Below are 19,220 nucleotides of genomic sequence, written 5' to 3' on the forward strand. Positions count from 1 at the left end.
GGCATGGCAAAGTTACTGCATTAAGGGCAAAGCCAATGTGGGTGTTTTTGCGTGGTATAGTGACCTGTCGTGGCACAGGTTTCCTGGACATTTTTTATACAGTGGAATGGCAATATTAGTGCCATTATAGCCAAACCCATGTAAATTCTTTTATGTATGTAACTTTTCATCTGGCCTATAGTGGCACAGGCAGCATGGACATGTTTTCATACTGTGGCATGACAATATTTCTAGAATTATGGGCAAAGGGATTGGTGGGTGGTACACACCAGCATGGGGGTTCTCAATGTGGCATGGCAAGGTGGTATTACTGGCATTATGGGCAAAGACATGTATGGTTCTTAGATGGGGTGTTTGCAAATAGTGGCCTGAATCAGCATGTTTTCATGCAGGGGCATTGGCAATACTACTGTTATTATGCATGGACATGTTTACATACAGTGGCATGACAATATTTCTAGCATTATGGGCAAAGCCAATATGAGTGTTGTTACGTGTGATAATCACATATTGTTTTATCAGCATACAACAACTATGCATTATGTAGCTTTTTTTACACAATACAATACATATAGAGTACATACAATATAATTATTGTCTACCCAATTCATACAAAACATACAATGCATATGATGCAGGGGTGTGTTATTCCAGGCACCAGATATGTCTAGTGTTGCTGTTGCATTAAACTGAAAACGTACATTATTTTGTCTAATGTTTTGATTCGGATATTCATGCACATATTTTGGAATTTCATCCGGGGATAGTATGAAAGCGAAATATTTGTGAGAAAATGTTTTAGAGTTAATCCTATTCAGTTCATGAGCTATCAGCACAAGTGATCTTTTTATCTGTGCTTTTAATTTACTGTCAATATGGCCCAAGACAACAGTGTTAAGGCAAGTTGACCAGTATACCGCTTCACTGTATAAATTACCAAGCATGGTTTTCCTTAGTCCAAAATTCGCCTCAGAGCTAGTGATATATAGGTACTGCAGGGGTTTATATCCACTTGCAGTATATATTTTGTTAGCAATATTTAATCACCTCTTTATTATCTGATAATGTATTGATGTTAGGCCAAACTCAGCCCTGATATATTCTACAGGTGAACTGAGCAAATGAAGAAAGAATCTTAATACAAAGGCTGTCCCTTATTCCTAAACTTGTAATCTGTAATGCCACCCAGATTTCGGAATCATGCAGCATTATTGGGACTAATTTACGTTTATAGAAATCAATTAATGATTATAAATTATGTCCACAATGGTTCATCCTAGAGGATCTAAATTCAGCCAGGTTTAGATTAATTGAACATTCTACTGAGTCCAGATGGTCTTCCCACAGTAGCCTATGGTCCCTAATGACTCCAAGATATTTATAATTTGTGGTCCTGCCATGTTTCCTAGTTTTGTTAGATCTGGTCTTCCTTACATTAATGACCTATATTAATAACCATGGAATGTATTAAAGCACATTGTAGAAAGGCCTCTACTTGCTTCTGCAGCCCAGCAGGATTCCCGTCCATGATGATGACATCATCAGCGTACCCAACCCACTGACCCTTGTATGAACCTATTTTCAGCAGAAATATAGAGCTAATTTCCAGGGCAAGGGACCAAACAGATAAATAAATATTAAATAATGGGGAGCAAGGACACATGCTTGTTTCAGTCCTGTATGTAGTCCCTTCCTATTTAATCTGACCGCCACAGTAGTAGTTTCACGTAGTGCAATCAACATTTTAAGGAGTCCATCCAGAATTCCCCAATATTGTTGCAATTTACACAGCCATAAACAGTGGTAAACCACATCAAATGCTGCATTTAAGCCTGGAAATACCACATGGGCACTTATAAGCATGTCTTGCTTTTTAAATAACAGTAACCATTGTCAATATATTGGCTAATGTGGCAGAGACCTCTATGATGCCAGTATGATTAACAGGCAATAGTCATCCAGTTATTTAATTCATACAATAGAATACATGGGAACACTTGTTGCAGGTGCATTTAGCATAGCCAGATTCCTGTAACTGAGATCATAGTAGGGTAGTGATTGCTTTCTTCCTTACGCATAACCCTTGCTTTCTGCGTGTTTAATATCAGGGCCGCTAAGAAATATATAATCAATAATAGATGCAGATCTACTAGTGACCCTCGTATTATTGACGGAGATATTATGTTTTAATACGTCCATTCAACATACTCAAACCTTGGGGCACTAGAGTCATGTACCATAGCCTGCCCTTACTGTTATCCACCTTTTGTTTTGGGAATGCCCGAGGGATCTGCCATAGCGTGTCTATCAGATCAGCATCACAACAGTTCAATGAAGCTGGAATTTTAGAGTTAAAATCTCCCACTGTCCTCAAGACAGTAATCATCCTTCAGACAATCCCCTCCCACTGAGTATGTTCTTCAACCGCCATTCTATTGGCCATGCGACATCCTAGGCCCGGTGGGTCATAGAAATTGATCATCAATATTTGAGTTTGGTTTCCAGTCAACCTAAGACATGTGATTAAGCCTAACAAGACATTACTAGTGTGGTTAATGGTGGTCATTTCCTTAATAGTGTAGGAGTTCCTGACCCCCAATGATAAGCCCTCCCCTAGGGTCTTCCCTTCTCACCCTTACTGGCCATCCTCTGCATAGTATTATGGCCAACCATAATAAATGTGTCTATACTCAATGTTTTTTGTAAGGCAATTATATCAAATAGATGAGCGTTATCTGGTAGTCCCCCTGAATCCGTATAGTGAGAGTGTCCTTTGGTATTCCATGTTAAGGCATTTATGACATGATAATCATTTGTATTCGAAACTGCGTTTGATTTTAGTGGGAATGACAGAAGGTAACCAGTCCCATCGTGCCTTATCAAGTTTTCCACAATATTCAGTGACAGTAGGAGGTAAAATGTAAACTTCCCTGTGGCCCTCAAAGAAGGTCTTGATAGCCTTTTGACCCACTTTGTTCATAACATCATTCGGCCTCACTATTAATTTGTCCGACCAATATTCATTAGTACCATGGTATACCACACACCAAGCATACATTTGAAAGAGTAAATCGGAGTGAGCCATTGACAATGATGTCACCGTCCGCGAGATAAAATAGAAAATAGAGGAGCGTACATCTGATTTCACTAGTATGACAAAAATATCAATATCCTTTGTGCAGATGACCCTTAGCTGGAGGATCATGTGCAGCCATTGCAAAAAATGAAATCGATTTAAACTTAGCTGAAGTATAAAAAACAAGCTACGCATGGTTATGGCTTTCCCGATCATAATATCTTGAACACTATTTTCAGATTTATCTTTACACAGTCTTCAAGATTTTATAATGTTGGAGTTATTAGTATTCTCATGAGAGAATCTCCTCTCTGAAGAGCAATGTAGGTAGACAGCAGACTTACCAGCCTGTGTTTGCCTAGTAATGTCGGCTCAGGACCCATCCCCAAAGCACAGTATGCATGGACATGTTTTTGCACAGCGGCTTGGCAATGTTATTAGTTGTATGGGCAATATGGGTGGCTCATCCATAATGGGTAATGCTGTGCCAACTGGCTGCCCATTTTGGAGGAGCCAAGACAGCTCAGTGAAATCACTGAGCGCTCCCTCAGTATGAAACAGCATATACTCACTTATTCGCACATGCAGTATGATTGTGTGTGTGTTTGCATTTGTACCGGGCTGTGGGCCTTTGATTGGGGGTGAAATGGGAGCTAATTTGTGGAGCTGCCAGTATGGATATCTTTTCTTACAGTGGCATTGTATTTGCTAATGGGCATCAAGGGTAAAGCAAACATGATAACTGTTATTACCTGGCTAAATTGGCCTACATCTGTGCATCCAGTAAGGGTTCATTTTCCTACTGTAAACTGATCTTTTTTACGGGGCATGAAGAGTAAATCAAGCCCAATAAGTGTTATTAAATGGCTATAGTAGCCTTCATTGGTGCATCTAGTTAATATTTATTTTCTTACTGTTTAATGGTATTATTTTACTAGGCATCAAGTGTAAAAAAAACATGATAAGTGTTATTAAATAGCTATCCTGCCCTATATTGGTGCAGCCAGATAGGACATGTTTTATTATTGTGGCATCGCATTTTTTGCTGGGCATCCATGGTAAAACCAGCACGATGAGTGTTCTTTCATAGCCAAACAAGTTTACATTGGAGCATTGGAGCAGCTAGTCCGGATATGTTTTCTTACTGTGGCATTCTCCCTCCTTATTTCTGGGCCTCAAAGGTAAAATCAACATGATTTATTTATATTACAACATTTATACAGCGCCTTTATACAATGGGCTGTATTGTTTTGTGGTCATGCAGGCCTACATCGTTGCAGCCCGTCCTGACATGTGTTCTTACTGTTGCATGACCTTTTTTCTGCAAAGTCAACAGGGCTATGTTCTTAGGTGGGGATACTACTATACATTGACAGAGCCAACTTGAATATGTTTTCTTATAGTATCATTACTAGCATTATGTGCAAAGCAAGCATGAGCATGTCCTTACATGGGAATATTGGCATATATTAGTGCAGCCAGCACGGGCATGTATGGGGATAGCCAGAATAAACATGTTTTTCATGCTGGCATATCTTGTGAAAAAAGGCACCATGAAAATGCATTTCAAAATGCATTGTTGATGACTTGCATCTATTGGATTGTTTCATGAGTTACCCTAGAAACCCGATTGCAAACTGTGTGGCATTTTACCCAATTGTTCACAGAAAGTGTGCTGTAAAATGCATTAGTTTAAAGTATTTTGGGGGAGAATGCCGAACCATACTTGGTAAATGTATTCTTACACTGGCAAAATACCTGGATGCCAATTGTGCACAGAAGCATCACACTCATGTGTTGGAAAATGTTCCTGTGTACTGTTGGTAATCTGGCATCTATTTGGAGTTTTTTATATGTTGCCCTGCAAAACCAATTGTAAACTGAATAGCTTTTTATCCAGTTTTGTCAAAATAATGTGCCTTAAGAAATACCATTTAAATCTAGTATTTTAAGTCATTTGTAGGGGGGCAACCCTCCTCAAATCTTGCCTGTATTGGACTCCCTCACTTGCACATATTAATGTAAAACATTCACAGCCAAGCAATGAAAGAATTCACCGGCTATCACTGGTGACAATGCTGGCATTTATTCTGGGCACAGCTTTATGATTATGTGTTTATTAATCAAGTGGCACTGGGTCTGGTAGAGGACATGGCGACATTGACAAGAGAAGGGAGCGATCATATGCCAATCTATGTCACGCTAACATCCAAGGAAACTGCTGGACTGTATGACTTAAATGGTGACATTTGTATAAATAATGGCGCTAAACGAGTAAAATAGAATTCGACCACCCTGGAAAAAGCTAGAATAGTGGCAGAAAGGGTACTAATGCTTTATAGTGAGAGATGATTGACTCAATGTGAGTCATTTTTGCAAGGGTGTTTAGTTGAGGAGCAGAACTTTTGGATAGAGGAAAACAACATCATTCCTCTCAATCAAACTGGTTTTAGAAAAGGTTATTTGTATTTGTATTTATTGATTTATAAAGCACTTTACACCAAAGCACTGTATAATTGAACAACTTAATACATTAAACATGAACAATATAACGGTAGAAGCAAATTACAATATGAATCAGTCAACAAAACTGTAAGAAGAGCAATTAACTGAAGGGAATAGGGAGAATAGTGGAGTAGGACTGGGTGGGGGGGTGATGAGGAGTAGGAGGAGGGAAGGGGAAAGGTGAGAGTGGGGAAGTGGGGGGGAGGGAGATAGTCAAGGGGAAAGATAAAGGAGGGAGGGGAGGCAGGAAGGGGAAGGGGTTTCAAGGAGGAGAGTGGAGAAGTTATAACACCACAATGAATGGTCTTGCTCTTGTCACTACTGTGCAGTAAGCCTAGATGATGCGTAAGCTTCCAGTCTTCGTGGCCTTTATTGACTTCAGCGTAGCCTTCGACGCGGTTGGCAGGCATAGACTGTGGGATAAATTAGCACACTGCAACATACCTATGGGATTACTGAAAATGATCATCTGCCAGCATGAGAATACCAGGCTAAAGGTAAGGCTGAGCCAACATGGAGCCACTACCAGCTGGATTTACACACAGACAGGAGTTAAGCAGGGGTGCATTCTTGCACCCACACTTTTCAACTTATATCTGTCAGACCTAGGCGTTGGTATTACTAATTCTAATTCCATCCCTCCCTAATTAGGTAATGCCAGTCTTCGTTGGCTGGCTTACACTGATGATCTGGCACTCCTAGATTTTACTCCTGGGGGACTACAGTCCTCTTTAAATCATTTGAGCACCTATGCCCAGCATAATTCACCCACGATCAACATCACTTAAACCAAAATTAAGGTATTTGCTCCCAAGCATAAAATGATTTGGCTAAGGAAATGTATGTTGAATAAAGAGTGCATCGAGATAGTTCCCTCATATAAATACGTTGGGATCACTCTTGATGCAAATTTGAATAGCAAGCTGCACTATGAACAAATTCAAATAAAAGCCACCCAGATGGTGGGTGCCATTTGATCCTTTGCCCACAAGGGCAGTGTGTATTCTGTTGGAGTGCTCATCAGGCTGTATCTCCCCAAGATACCAACGGTGATGCTCTATGGCGTAGAGATTTGGGCACTTTGGAGAATTTCTGTCTTAATAAAATTGGAGCATAACATGTTAAAGACCTTATTGAGACTCTCCCCTCATACTCCAGCAGAGCTCACATACTTGGAGTTTAATTTTCAGTGCATTACTAAAAAAAGTAACTTGAGTTGTCTCACCATGTGCTGGAAATGAGTTAATTCCCTTGATGGTTCTCTAATAAGACTTCTCTATGATACCCTAAGCACCTGGAAATTCCTTATGCATGCTAGTTATTTTTCAGAGCTAGAAACCACTGTTAAAATGTTGATTCACTTTCATACTGGGGATCCTTTGTGTCTACTGCTTAATAGTTTTAGAAGTTCCATGAAAGGTTTCCTTTATCCACGGTGTATGGAACAAATGATGTAGACCTATCCACTAAATTGTCTGCCGAATCGTTCCTGACATATTACTGTGAACGTGAGAGTGTCCCTAGTTATATCAGTAATTTCTTGGGCAATTAATATGTCTGGGATAATTTTAAAGTTACATTTTATTCTGTACATACCTTGGAAGGTATTGGCCCATGGTTTAAGATGCCAAGAAATTAGAGATGTTGTGGCTTATGTGGAGACGATTGTATAGAGACTGCGAAACACCTGACAATCTACTGCTCCTCGCTGTATGAGATAAGGTTGAAATGCTTAGAGGAAGCTGACCTGGCAGGTATTCATACATATGAGGAATTGTGGTCGCTACTTATGGACTGAAATCATGATACTTGTATTTTATTTATGATTAGATTTTGGAAGCAGATTTAATTAATTTGTAATATTATTGCATGACATAGATGTTCTTATTTATGAATTACTTGGCCTTATTGATATGTATATGAGTGCAAAGATGACATTATATGTTCTTCTTACTTTTTGGGAAATTGTATTTGTTTTGATTAACTGATGCTGAAAGTGTTTTAAACAATGTATTAAAAGGTGACTCTGTTAACTGTATAATACAATAAAAAATACAAATAAATAACTGGAGTGACTGGAACAGCAATTATTCAAGCAAAAGGGAAACATTCGGTGTCGGTGTGGGACGGTGGGGGGCTCAATGTAAGTAATCCATCCTTTAAATGACGGCTGCTTGTTCTGGGATACTCAAACCAAAGTGCACTGTCAGGGTCACTATGAATGACAGGACAGGAAGCTGTCTTTGCTTTGGGATTAACCTCAACTGCACAGTAGGCATGATTTTTAATTATAGGTCGTAATGATGTCACACTTTCAATACTGATATGAGAAAGCACTACAGAATGTGGATAATATAAGCATCAGCACTAAGGCTCACACCAGTGACAGTTTAGCTCTTTACGAGCACCGTGTTTTCTTCTATTAGCAATTATACGATACAAGTGTCAGCTGTTGTTTGCCTCCACATTCATCCCTCCTCCTTCCCCTCCTCTTGACTCTCCCACTGATTCTGTCCTTGCCAATCTTGATCTTGCTATCACTAACACTCTTGACATTCTTGCACCTGTCATGAGGATCCGTCTGAAACCTGCCTCCAAACGTAAATGCTGGTCTGACTCTGATCTAGCCGCTCTGAAACACAAGTGCAGAGTTGCTGGGAGGAAGTGGCAGACCTCGAGCTCACCCTCTGACAAACTGGCCTGTAGCCTACTCCAAAGGCAATACTGTCTCTCTCTATCAGCACCAAGAAGAGGGCCCACACCCGGCCTGCATCTCTACAGCCTCTAACAGCATGGCTGAACTCTTCAAAATCAGCAAGGAACTAGCCATCTGCAGTCTCCACCCCGCCTCTTCCTTCGCAGGCCCTCTGTACGGCACTGGCCACCCATTTCACCTCTAAAACTCAGGGAATTCTGACCTCTCGCTCTTCCTCCCCTTCCTCCATTCATCCTCCTGTCCCCCTGCCCCCCTTTGCCTCTCCTCCAGCCCCACCCACTCTATCCTCCTTCTCACCTATCACAACGGATGAAATCTCTAGAGTAGTGCGCTCTATGAAGGTCTCATCCAAACAGGTGTCTCCCAGTTCTTCCAGAAGCATTAAAGACAGAATCTCCTCCCTTTCTCCATCTCTCACTGACGTCTGCAATCACTCCTTAGCATCTGGCTCTTTCTCTTCTTTTCTCAAGCACTCCCTTGTGCACCCCGTCCTAAAAAAGCCTTCAGCTGACCTCTCGTGTCCAGCCAACTATCGCCCTATCTCTACCACACCATTCCTTGGGAAACTACTCGAGAAGTTGTTCTTCCCCCAACTGACCCAACACACTGAGCTCACTGGTTGTTTGCATGACTATCAAACTGGATTCTGAGCATCAAAAGGCACAGAAAACTGCTTGCCTGAACACCCGTGATGAACTGCTCGCAAATCTTGACTCTAACTCTTCTGCTATTCTCATTCTCCTTGCCCTCTCCTCCGCCTTTGACACGGTCAACCATTCTATCCTTAGAAAGCAGCTCCAAGATAGTCTTGGTATCTCAGACCGGGCACTGGATTGGTTGACCTCCTTCCTCACTGACCACCCTTCCCAAGTGCTCCGGGGCTACTTCTCCTCCTCCACCACTCTCTCTACATGTGGTGTTCCCCAGGGCTGTATCCGCTCGTCTTGGCTTTTCAACATCTACCTTGCACCTCTTGCTCACCTGATTGCTGCCTTCTCTGCTCATTTCCAATGTTACGCAGATGACACACAGCTCTTCTTCAAGCTCGCCTCTTCCTCCTCCTCTTCCTCCTCTATCATCCCTGAATGCCTGTCTGCTATTCAGTCTTGGTGCACCTCCAATGATCTCTGTCTTAATGCCAGTAAGACCGAGATCCTTCCTATGGGGACACCTGCTCCCCGTTTCCCTCCTGCACTCTGGCTGCCCTCTATGGGCTCACCTCCCGCTCCTCCCACTGAGGCCAGAAACCTCAGGGTCATCTTCGACTCCCCTCGCTCCTTACTCCTCACATCTTGGACCTTGCCAAGAAGGCCCACTTTCAACTTCCCATCCCTAGAGGCATTCTCCCTTACCTCGCCTTCCCCCAGAAGCTCAACGTCTCTCGAGCTCTGGCCCTCTCCAGGGTAGATTACTGTAACAGGCTCTTCCTCAACCTGCCTCTTTCTTCGCTCCGTCCTCTTCAACTAATCCAGAATAGGGTTGCAAGACTTATCCTTGGCCTCAACTCCTGGAACCATATCTCTCCAGCTCTAAAATCCCTCCTCTGGCTCCCGGCTGCTGCAAGGATCTAATTCAATACCCTTTGCATCATCCACAAGGCTGTTGGGGCCTGGGAACACGCTACCTGCAACTCTCTTTTACTAAATACTCTCCTTCCAGATCCCTTCGATCTTCTGGCTCCAACTCTCTGCTGATGAAACGCTTCTCCAAAACCAGAGCTGGGGGCAGATCCCTCTCCTCAGCTGGCTCCCTCCTTTGGAACAGTCTCCCTCTCTCTCTTCGTCTTGAACCGGACCACCTCAAGTTCCGCAAACAACTCAAGGCCTTTTTTTCTCCTCCTCCTTCCCTCTCCCGTGCTAACCATCCCCCCTGCCACTGAGAATGGTGGCCTGGTCCCTCAAGAGCCCAATAGGTACCTGTCCTTCTGCCCAATCGCCCCCAGCACCTCCCCTGCACTGCCCACTGGGACCGCACCCGCCTGTCTGGTGGTTTGCCTCTGTCCTACACTTACCTGTTAGACGGTAGACCTCTCTTTGCCTGGCATGTCTCCGTCCATGCACTTACCTGTTGCCTCCCCCAACGGACACCTCTGGCACTTCCCCCCCTCTCCCGTAGGGAACCCTAATAGCACTTTCCCCCACCCCACCCTCCCTTGTTCCTTTTTCTTTTCACTGCACTTGCAAGATGCTAGTGTCACAAGGCCTAGCAGGACCGCTTGCCGTTTCTAGTTATTTATTGTAATTTTCATTGTTTATTGGCTCCCTTGTGATTTCCAGCGCTTTGAACACTGTCTTGTTGTGTAAGCGCCTTATAAATATCCAATAAATAAATAAAATATAGCACGCAAAGGTGGGCTACCGTGACAAATTCAGCTCACTTCCCCTCAAGAGAGACTATTGCCTTTATTGTTTAAGCACAAAAAAATATATTTTGTATTCCTATTTTGAGTGTGTATGTATGCTTTTGATGCGTTTCTGTTGTCGCATCTCTTACGCTTTTGTTATAACAAGCACACTTTTCTTACGCGTCCGGTCAATGTGTCATTAGGACCCTCCTCTCTCAGATCTGATGTCCTTGTATTCTGCAGAAAATCATTCTCTCAGAACATCGCACTGTGTCCTAGGAGAGGTCCTTCTTCCATGCCTACTCTTCCCTGCATGATAGGTCCGCCCTTTTTATGCTCACTGATCCTTCCTTACGACAGCCATCGCTTATATCTGCTGTCTCTGTGTTATAAGAAAAATGGCTCCCTGTTTTATGGTATTAATCATTTCAACATTTCCGTCTATGTTCATCCATATTTAATTTTTGAGCATTTAATCTGTTTTATCCACATTTATACGTGCTCTGTAAACACATAATTTGCAATTATTGCTTTAAAGTATTTAGTCAAATAAAAATGTAGCGCTTTGATCCCCATAAGGTGAAGATCGTAGAGGTGGGTTCTTGCATATCAAGCCAAGATCCAGCAAACAGCTGCTCCTTATGCTAGAATGATTAACATCTCTATAGCCCTTTAAACAATTTCAAAGAGAAATAAATCACTTTTTTCGGACTGCAAGGCATATTTGACAAACTAAAGAGGGAATCGAGAGACATACACAAGAGACATACATTTCTGCTTTTTTCATTCTTGGCAAATGAGTACTGAAAGGAATAAGAGTGATTTCTGTCTGTATCTATGAAAAAACAGAAAACAGGCAGCCCTGATAATTATTAGGGCCGCAACTCTTGAACCCCATTTCATTCCCTATTGCACTTGCAGTCATTATTTGGAAGGACAGTGGCTCTCCCAGCAGCTACACTTGTGTTACACGAACAATCCCCCTCTATCAGACCTCCTGTTCCTGTTTCATATGGGCCTTTACCGCACCTGCGTTCAGTGTGCTTTAATGACAGTCCCTTTCACAAATGAAGTTCTTCAAAATGGTACCTAAACATAAACATTTACATCCATAGCAGCCGGGTAAAATGGTGTCTGCTTGTGGCACCTGTATGCACTCACCTGCACCTCTATTCCGTAGCCCAGGTAGACAGTGATACTGTATGTACAGTCCAGGCCCCCGTAGTACGCTGCACCAGAGTAATCAGGCGACTCTATGTATCCTTCCGGGTCAGTAATGTTATTATTACAGAGAACTAAAGGAAATCAGGAGAACAAAGAGTTACTTCTTTCTCTGCAGACCTGGCCTGTTTCCCTGTTTCCCTAGACACATAGCAACATTAGAACAGTCCTGTGACCTTTGGCAGAATAGCAGTCTTCCTAGTCTCAAGTCGGGGCTTGTACTTTTTAACATGGCACAGCTCCTTCTATCTAGAGACATTATGTGTGTTTAGACACATAACTCTTTTTCTTGGCACACTAAAATCTCTGATGAAGCAGTGTTATCTCCCTTAGCAGGCTATTGTTTACATTGGAACAGAGCACTCTCCCTAGGCATAATGGTGTCTACACTGGCACTGCACCATCGCCCACTGCTCTTTTCTTGGTAGAGAGAGGAGGTTGGCTTCTAATGCACTATCCTGGCAGGTAGAGGGGGAAGAATAGGATCACTTCCACCACTCGTTCTTGGGTACGGGAACGTAAGGGAGCTGCTACCTCTGCCTCTTAAGTGGGAGAGGGAAGGGCGGCTTCCCCTGATCTCAGCTGACCAAGCAAGGGTAGGGTGTTTACACTTCTCCCTCCTAGATAGAAGACAGCAGGGCAGTTCCCACAGCTCAATACTGGGCGGGGCCTAGTAGGAGGCTTCCCCTGCTGTCCCCTAGCAGAGACTTTCGCTGCTTCCCCTTGTCTCCCTTCTGGGGCAGGAGAGCACAATGTCTTTCATGATATCACCTGGGTTGGCTGAGAGTAGGGTGGCTTCCACTACTTGCTCCTGGATCTGAGAGAGAGCTAGATGGCCTTCGCCTCTGTCCCTTAGGTGGCTTTCCCTACTCTCTCCTGTTCATGGGGACATTACGATGGTTTTACTTCTCTCTCTTAGGTTGTAGAGAGTAGGCTAGTTTACACCTTTTCCTCTGGTGTCAATGTGTGAGGGATACGTGTAAAGGGTTGCAAATAAAAGTTCAGAGGAATTGGGCCTTGGTTATCCTTACCTACCACCAGAGTCAATGGGCCTCCATTACGACCCTGGCACGTTCATTATGGGATGCCCTATCACGAGGTCCCCTTGCGGGACCCGCTCAGAACATCTGGTCAGACCAGACGTCCTTAGCGGGTCCCGCAAGAGGACCAGGGAGCTAATAACGGGCCCGTTGTTAACAGGCCCGTTATTAGCTCCCTCCCCATTCCCATTGAGCCCTATGGGGGCTCAAATGGGAATGGGGATGCGTTTTTTCAATGAGGAATTACCGGGTCCTCCAAGGATGGAATGCCCCGGTAATTCCTCATTGAAGGAACCCGGACTTGGAACCCGATATGGAGGCTGCCATGCCCTCATTAAGGGCATGGCTGCCTCCATACTCGTAATGAGGCCCAATGTGTCTACATTAAGTTGCCTGTGGAAACATAGCCAGGTTGTTTAGTAGTTGCACTTACTTGGGATGTGGACCGTTGTGATGGTGGTGGTTGTAATCAAAGTAGTGGTGGTCTCCTCGTCAGCCTCAGGGAGGAAACTGGCAGCTGCAGTGCGGCCATCAGTGGGGGCTTTGGCTTCCCAGGGTGGTCCGGGTGGTAGAGACCCAGGGCCCCTCCAGCTACCCCCATCCAGCTCCTCTGCACCTGGTCGTGGTACTGTTGGCATCACTGCAGTGACGGGCGGAGTGGTCAGGAAGTCCACAGGGGGTGAGGTTACCGCATCCTCTGGGGGCTGTCCATCAGGCACCACTGGCACCATCACCACTGTGGTTAGGATGCTGGCTATATCAGTGCCCGCCACAGCTGGCCTCCGGTATACTGGCACTGCCTGCGTAGGATTTGTGGTGGTACCTGTAACACGACAAAGAGGGGTTAGTTTAAGTACATTAATTGATTTTCCTCCTCTTCACCTTTCACTTTTATTGTGTCTTAAATATACAAGGTTTATTATGTTTCTACCTCTTTTTATGTCAGATCTGCTTTTCTCTTTTGCCCCTTTCTCCTATTTCCTGTACTTTTCTTTCTCTCTGTCCCTATTGCTTCCTCTCTCGCTCTTTTTCTGCCACTTCTCCGATCCTGTATTTATTTCAGTTTTCTATAGTTGCTGCTGTCTCCCCTCACCTCAAATGTTTGTTCTCTTCTCCGTCTCCCACACCTTTTTCACATTTCACTCGGCTGTCTACTTCTCTTCCTCTCTTGCTCCAATTAATTCATATCCATGTGCTGTATGTGTATGGATAGAAAAGGTCCGATTGCCATGGCATCTCCATTCACACCTTTTCCCCTTCCTGAAGAACACTAGGACAAAGTTTCACTAGACAGAGTTTCTCCCAATAACATTCTGGCACAGAAATGCAAATATCTTTACTCATTAAGTATCGGACTCTGGATTGAGTTCACATTCTTCAGAAAGGTCTTCAACAGGCCATGTTTGAGTTTCCACTTATTAGGTTTCTCTGGGAGGGACTTGGTACTAAAATGGTGAGCAATGTGATCAGGGGCAGAGCCAGCCTCAACATTTAAAAGCTGGCCGTCAGTGGGGCTATCAACGCATTGGGCTGTAGACCCTCATCCACTTTCTTCTGAGCCCTGGAAGCTGAATAGCCATCACCCCTTCTTTTTGCCCATTCAATGAATCTTTCATCCCAATTCAGAGGATATTTAGTTTCACAATGAGATGCTAAGCATTCGAGGTTTGGGCTATCTAAAAGCCAAGGTGAGCATGCACGTGTTTGGCTTCATCATAGGGGGTCTATTGAAGTCGCATGGGAGGGCTTTTGTCTTCTGCTACAGCACGAATATGAGAGTTAAAAATGGCACCTGCTACTCGCAAGTCCTCTTTCTATATCTGTTAAACCTAAAAAAAAGATGATACACTGACCTTAAAAACTGAGGTAATGAAAATGTAACAAGCAACCTCTAGAGTAAGATAATATAATTTAATCCTATAAATATTCGACTTATTTAACAGCTAGAAACAGATCCAATAAGCAGATACCAGAACAGAGAAATAATACAACAACAGTTATGATAATATATTGATGCATGTGTAACAACAATACAAACAAATGAGATAACTTTTTTATTCTTGAAATATAAATCATAGGCTATATCAGTTGCAAATCAGTAGCAATGATACTAACGATTTGTTTTGGTTTTATTTTATTTCTCTCCCTTGCTCTCACTCTGTATGTTCGAGCCAAGATTAGATTTGGGAATGTATGGCCCTGAAGAAGCTCATATCTATGGTCGAAACGTATGTCAAAGATTGAGCAAAACACGTGTAGGCCAGAATTTAGTTGTTTATTGGCAAGGCAAAAGATGCTTTAGCAAAGAAGGTATTTTTTTCATGCATTTGTAAACCCACCATAACACTGATGTGCTACTGAACATTAGAATGAGAGTTATATAAGAGAAAGAGGGAGAAAGGGAAAGGAAGAGAGATAGCAATCATGAAAATGAAGAGACAAAGTTGGCAAGAAAAGCAAAACAAGAGGCCAAAGAGACAAAGTTTAGCGAGAAGAGGGGAAAACGAGTAGGGCAAAAGTGATGCAAAGGGGAAAATGGGCAGACAGAAGGGCGAGAGAATGTCAGAGAAGACAAAAAACTTGGGAGAGATGTGCTGTGTTACGAATACAGTGGTGATGCAGCACTAAAACAATGGTATTTAGGTTGACTCCAAATGAAGCACTGCTGCAGTTTCAACCACTGTAGCACCGCCACGCATGCATACTCTAGTCACCTATTGACACCGATCTGCATCTACCCTATTTTGATACATCCGGTGGAGGTAACCCAATATTTAAATGCATCAAACACAATGCATAAAGGTAACTTCACCACTTCTATAGACAACAAGTGTGCTAATTATACACAGAACTAGATTTACTGGATACTTATTCTTTTATTTTCACCTTTACATTAAAGAAAACAACACTTTTGCCTTCCTCGGGATAACTTTTATCCTTAGATTACTATTCTAAATCAGAATAATACAAATGAAAATCTTTTGTATCAATCATAACACATTTATGATCAGAATTTCAATGAAACCAATTATTCTATCTAATTGAAAGTAGCACATTTCCTGTCATAAAATCAACTAATTATATCACAAGGAAGTCAGACTGTTCCCCACCAATGATCCTTAATGAGGGCAACATGCCTATGTAGTTGCTTGCATCCTCGAGAGCTCATCGCTCTTGAATTGATAAAGCTATCAAGAAATAAGTGTTGCACTACAAGACAAAAACCCTTTCTGGAGCAAAAATGGCTGCTTTTTGCCTAATTTGCATAGCCGCGATGCATTGCTCAGTGGCTCTAACCTGAATGTGAACTTCCAGAAATTGCTATGCTATGACCTGTGCGGTTTGGTATCTGAAATAACCTATTCTAATAACAGAAGCTAGTCAGACAGCCATAGAAGGTGAAGTAGAGAAGATTGAACTATACCAGTGCCACACCTGCCACCCTATTCTTTCCGCTATTTCTTACTTTGTTGTTTGTTTTGTTACAAGCCGTACATGTAGTATGAAGGGGTTTACACTCTGCAGGTTTAGTGAGTAGGTCTCAATACTTCTTTAGAGAGGGGAGGTCTGATTTAGCCTGGGGGGGAAGGGGGTGGGTGGTAGCTGAAGGACGTCTCTGTGAATAGGCAATATTTCAATACATTCTGGAAGACTACACACCGGGCAGGACCCTGATATGTGGTTTCATGGGATTATAGAGACACCCAGAACCCAGATGGATTTTCTTTGTGTTTCATACTCTCCATTGTGGCATAGCGGACTGCTATGGTGTTGCTTGATAGTAGGTTTCTTGTATGCATTAAGCAGGGACTAATTTTCGGATGTACTATGTTTTCTTTGGACCCATTAAAGCTTTGTAATACAATGTTGTGTTCCCTGTTCCCTCTTCCCTAACTGATCCGTTTATCTCTCGTCTCTCCCTTTCATCCCATGATCCCCGTTCTCCCCTTTCCTTTCTACTCTGCACTCCTTCGTTGTGCCCGTAATGTGAGGAAAAACTTTGTCCCTACAGGGCACCGTACAGTCCCCTGGGAGGGGAGATAAAATGAGAGTGACACCAGGAGTGACACCCAGTGCCTACCTCTGCCCACAGAGCAAAAGGGTTAGTCTGGAGCTCTTCTCCTGTATGATTTCTTAAGGCCAATTAAGTGAGCCTCCTGCTAAACATGTACATGCCTCAGTATTTATGTGTAACCTATTCATGGTGACAAAGCGGGCTATGCCCATTTTCCCATCCACCGCATTCAATATCAGCATGACCAACGCCATGCCTGCCTTTTTAACTGTCTACTTTGCTGCAACCTCCATTGACAGAGACCAAGCCCTTGCTGTACTCTGGTGATCTTACTTGTCTGTGAGGTCCACAAGTTGTGTTTGCCGCCTCAGTAAGATACCTGCTCTCCAGAAGAGTTCCTGCATGCTTGTCTAACTACTCAAGGGTTGTCACCATCATGATGATGCCCTCACAGCCGGATTAGCGCATAAGAATGCCCACCAGCGCCCTGCAGTGTCTTCTTGATTCCTGCATCTTTTTATGCCGTCCAATAAGCGACAGCTGCACAGCGTAGAAATGGTTTGTGAAAAGTGCCTTTGGGGCCCTCCTACTCCATCTCAATGAATTCTCCAGCCCAGAGTCAAGCCCCTTATGTCAGACACGATTAGTCGATTCCAGTCTCATTGACACCTATGTTGCTGCAACCACACAACTGAGACCCACTGCGTACCAGCTATCACGGTTTCCGATAGCAAAGACACTCCTCCCAGAGCCTTGGCTCAGGGCTCAGGACTTCAGCCCTCCTACAATAGGGCATCATTTCTCCAGAAGATTTTAACATTTGACATGGCCACCTCCCAAAAAAGAGGCATCTGACTGACTGCTCAGAAGAATTCAAGGATCTCCTCGTGGCAGCAAACACAATAAAGTGATCACAAAAAAACTGCCACCAGGCGACACTCAATCCTGTCAAGCCCTCACTACAGCACACTCAATTTGTTGCTGAGAAAAATCTTTACAACTAAAGGCACTATTTTATCCAAAGCAGACAATGAAAAGGAGAACCCGTGGATGAATTTGTCACACGTCTATAGAGTCTTCTCCTCCAATGCAACTTTGGCAAACTCTCGAATGAAGAAGGGTTTTGCCTCCACATCATTGAAGTACATTCTACAAACAACTTCTAAAAAAAGCAAATACCCTTGCAAGAAGTGCATACGCTTGCAATGAATGGGGAAGGAACCGGCCTGCTGGCTGCTAGCGTCGAAAATGTAATGCCAACAGCGAGAGAAAATGTTGCCTCCTAGAGAGAGAGAACAACACTGTGCACGTTCAATGTCAGAAGCAGTGCTGCGGCACCAAGTAAAACCACCAAAGGACACACTAAGTCATGCTACAGGTGCGGCCTACCATTTCCACATGACTCGCTATGCCCCGCTACTGTACATCCATGCGACAAATGTGGACGACTAAACCAATGCAACTCAGACTGCAGAGGAGGAAGGCGTTGCAGCACATAGCAACCGATAAAATGACATATACAGAAACCAACAAAACAGATTTGCAACATTAAAGAAAGGTTTTCAATCTCTGAGATTAACATAGCCTCGATGAAGAAAACAAAGATTAGATATTATTTCTCTTAAACGATTGATTTTCGAATGTTCTTGTAGCAACAACACAGATTTCTAAAACAAGTGGCTCAAGATACAACAAACCAAGATCGAGTACATTATATAATACATTTATATATTACCAGCTGTTATAGTCAAGACATATAAAAGGAATTAGGCTAAACAAACATATTGGAAGATCTAACTTGACTGTTCCTATCTGAACCATATCTTTATAAATTTACGAGGGCATCTTGAGATCTGTGCACTATTTGTTCCAACATCATACAAATGTCAACATCCATCTTCCATTTAGAAAAGCTAAGGGGATCCCTGCTTCCCCATTTCATGGCAATGTTGCATTTAGCAATCATTAGTACTGCAGAAATAAGTCATTTTTCGTATTTGTTAAAGGGATTACCTCCCCAGAAGCCAAGGGGGAGTAGTGTGGGGTCACTAGGGAGCACCTCACTTGATAATTTTGGATAAGTGTGACAAGATTTTATTTCAATACTTTTGTATGACAGGGCCGAACCAACGAGTATGGATAAAGGTGTCAACATTTGTTTTACAGGGAATGCAAAGAGGGTCATGAGAACGGCCGCACTTTAAAAGTAGCTCTCTGGAGTAGTATACCCAATGAGGTATTTTAGGTTAGATCAAACAAAGTTTTGAAGATGTTATGCTTTCTCCGGGATAGGTAAAAGCTTC

The 19,220-nt window shown here is 43.0% G+C and overlaps 1 protein-coding gene across 1 annotated transcript in view; it reads right to left on the minus strand.

Annotated features, from left to right (window-relative positions):
* The window catches only part of SEZ6L2 (seizure related 6 homolog like 2), a 288,620-nt gene that overhangs the window by 121,511 nt on the left and 147,889 nt on the right, over positions 1–19,220 (minus strand). The window contains exons 3-4 of the mRNA XM_069652000.1: positions 13,336–13,725; positions 11,803–11,936 (exon numbers count right to left, since the gene is read on the minus strand). Of these exons, the coding sequence (XP_069508101.1) occupies positions 11,803–11,936; positions 13,336–13,725 (524 nt within the window). The remainder of the gene's footprint in view (positions 1–11,802; positions 11,937–13,335; positions 13,726–19,220) is intronic.

The sequence above is a fragment of the Ambystoma mexicanum genome, chromosome 3p (assembly GCF_040938575.1).
Source record: "Ambystoma mexicanum isolate Mex_15411 chromosome 3p, UKY_AmexF1_1, whole genome shotgun sequence".
Lineage (NCBI taxonomy): Eukaryota > Metazoa > Chordata > Amphibia > Caudata > Ambystomatidae > Ambystoma > Ambystoma mexicanum.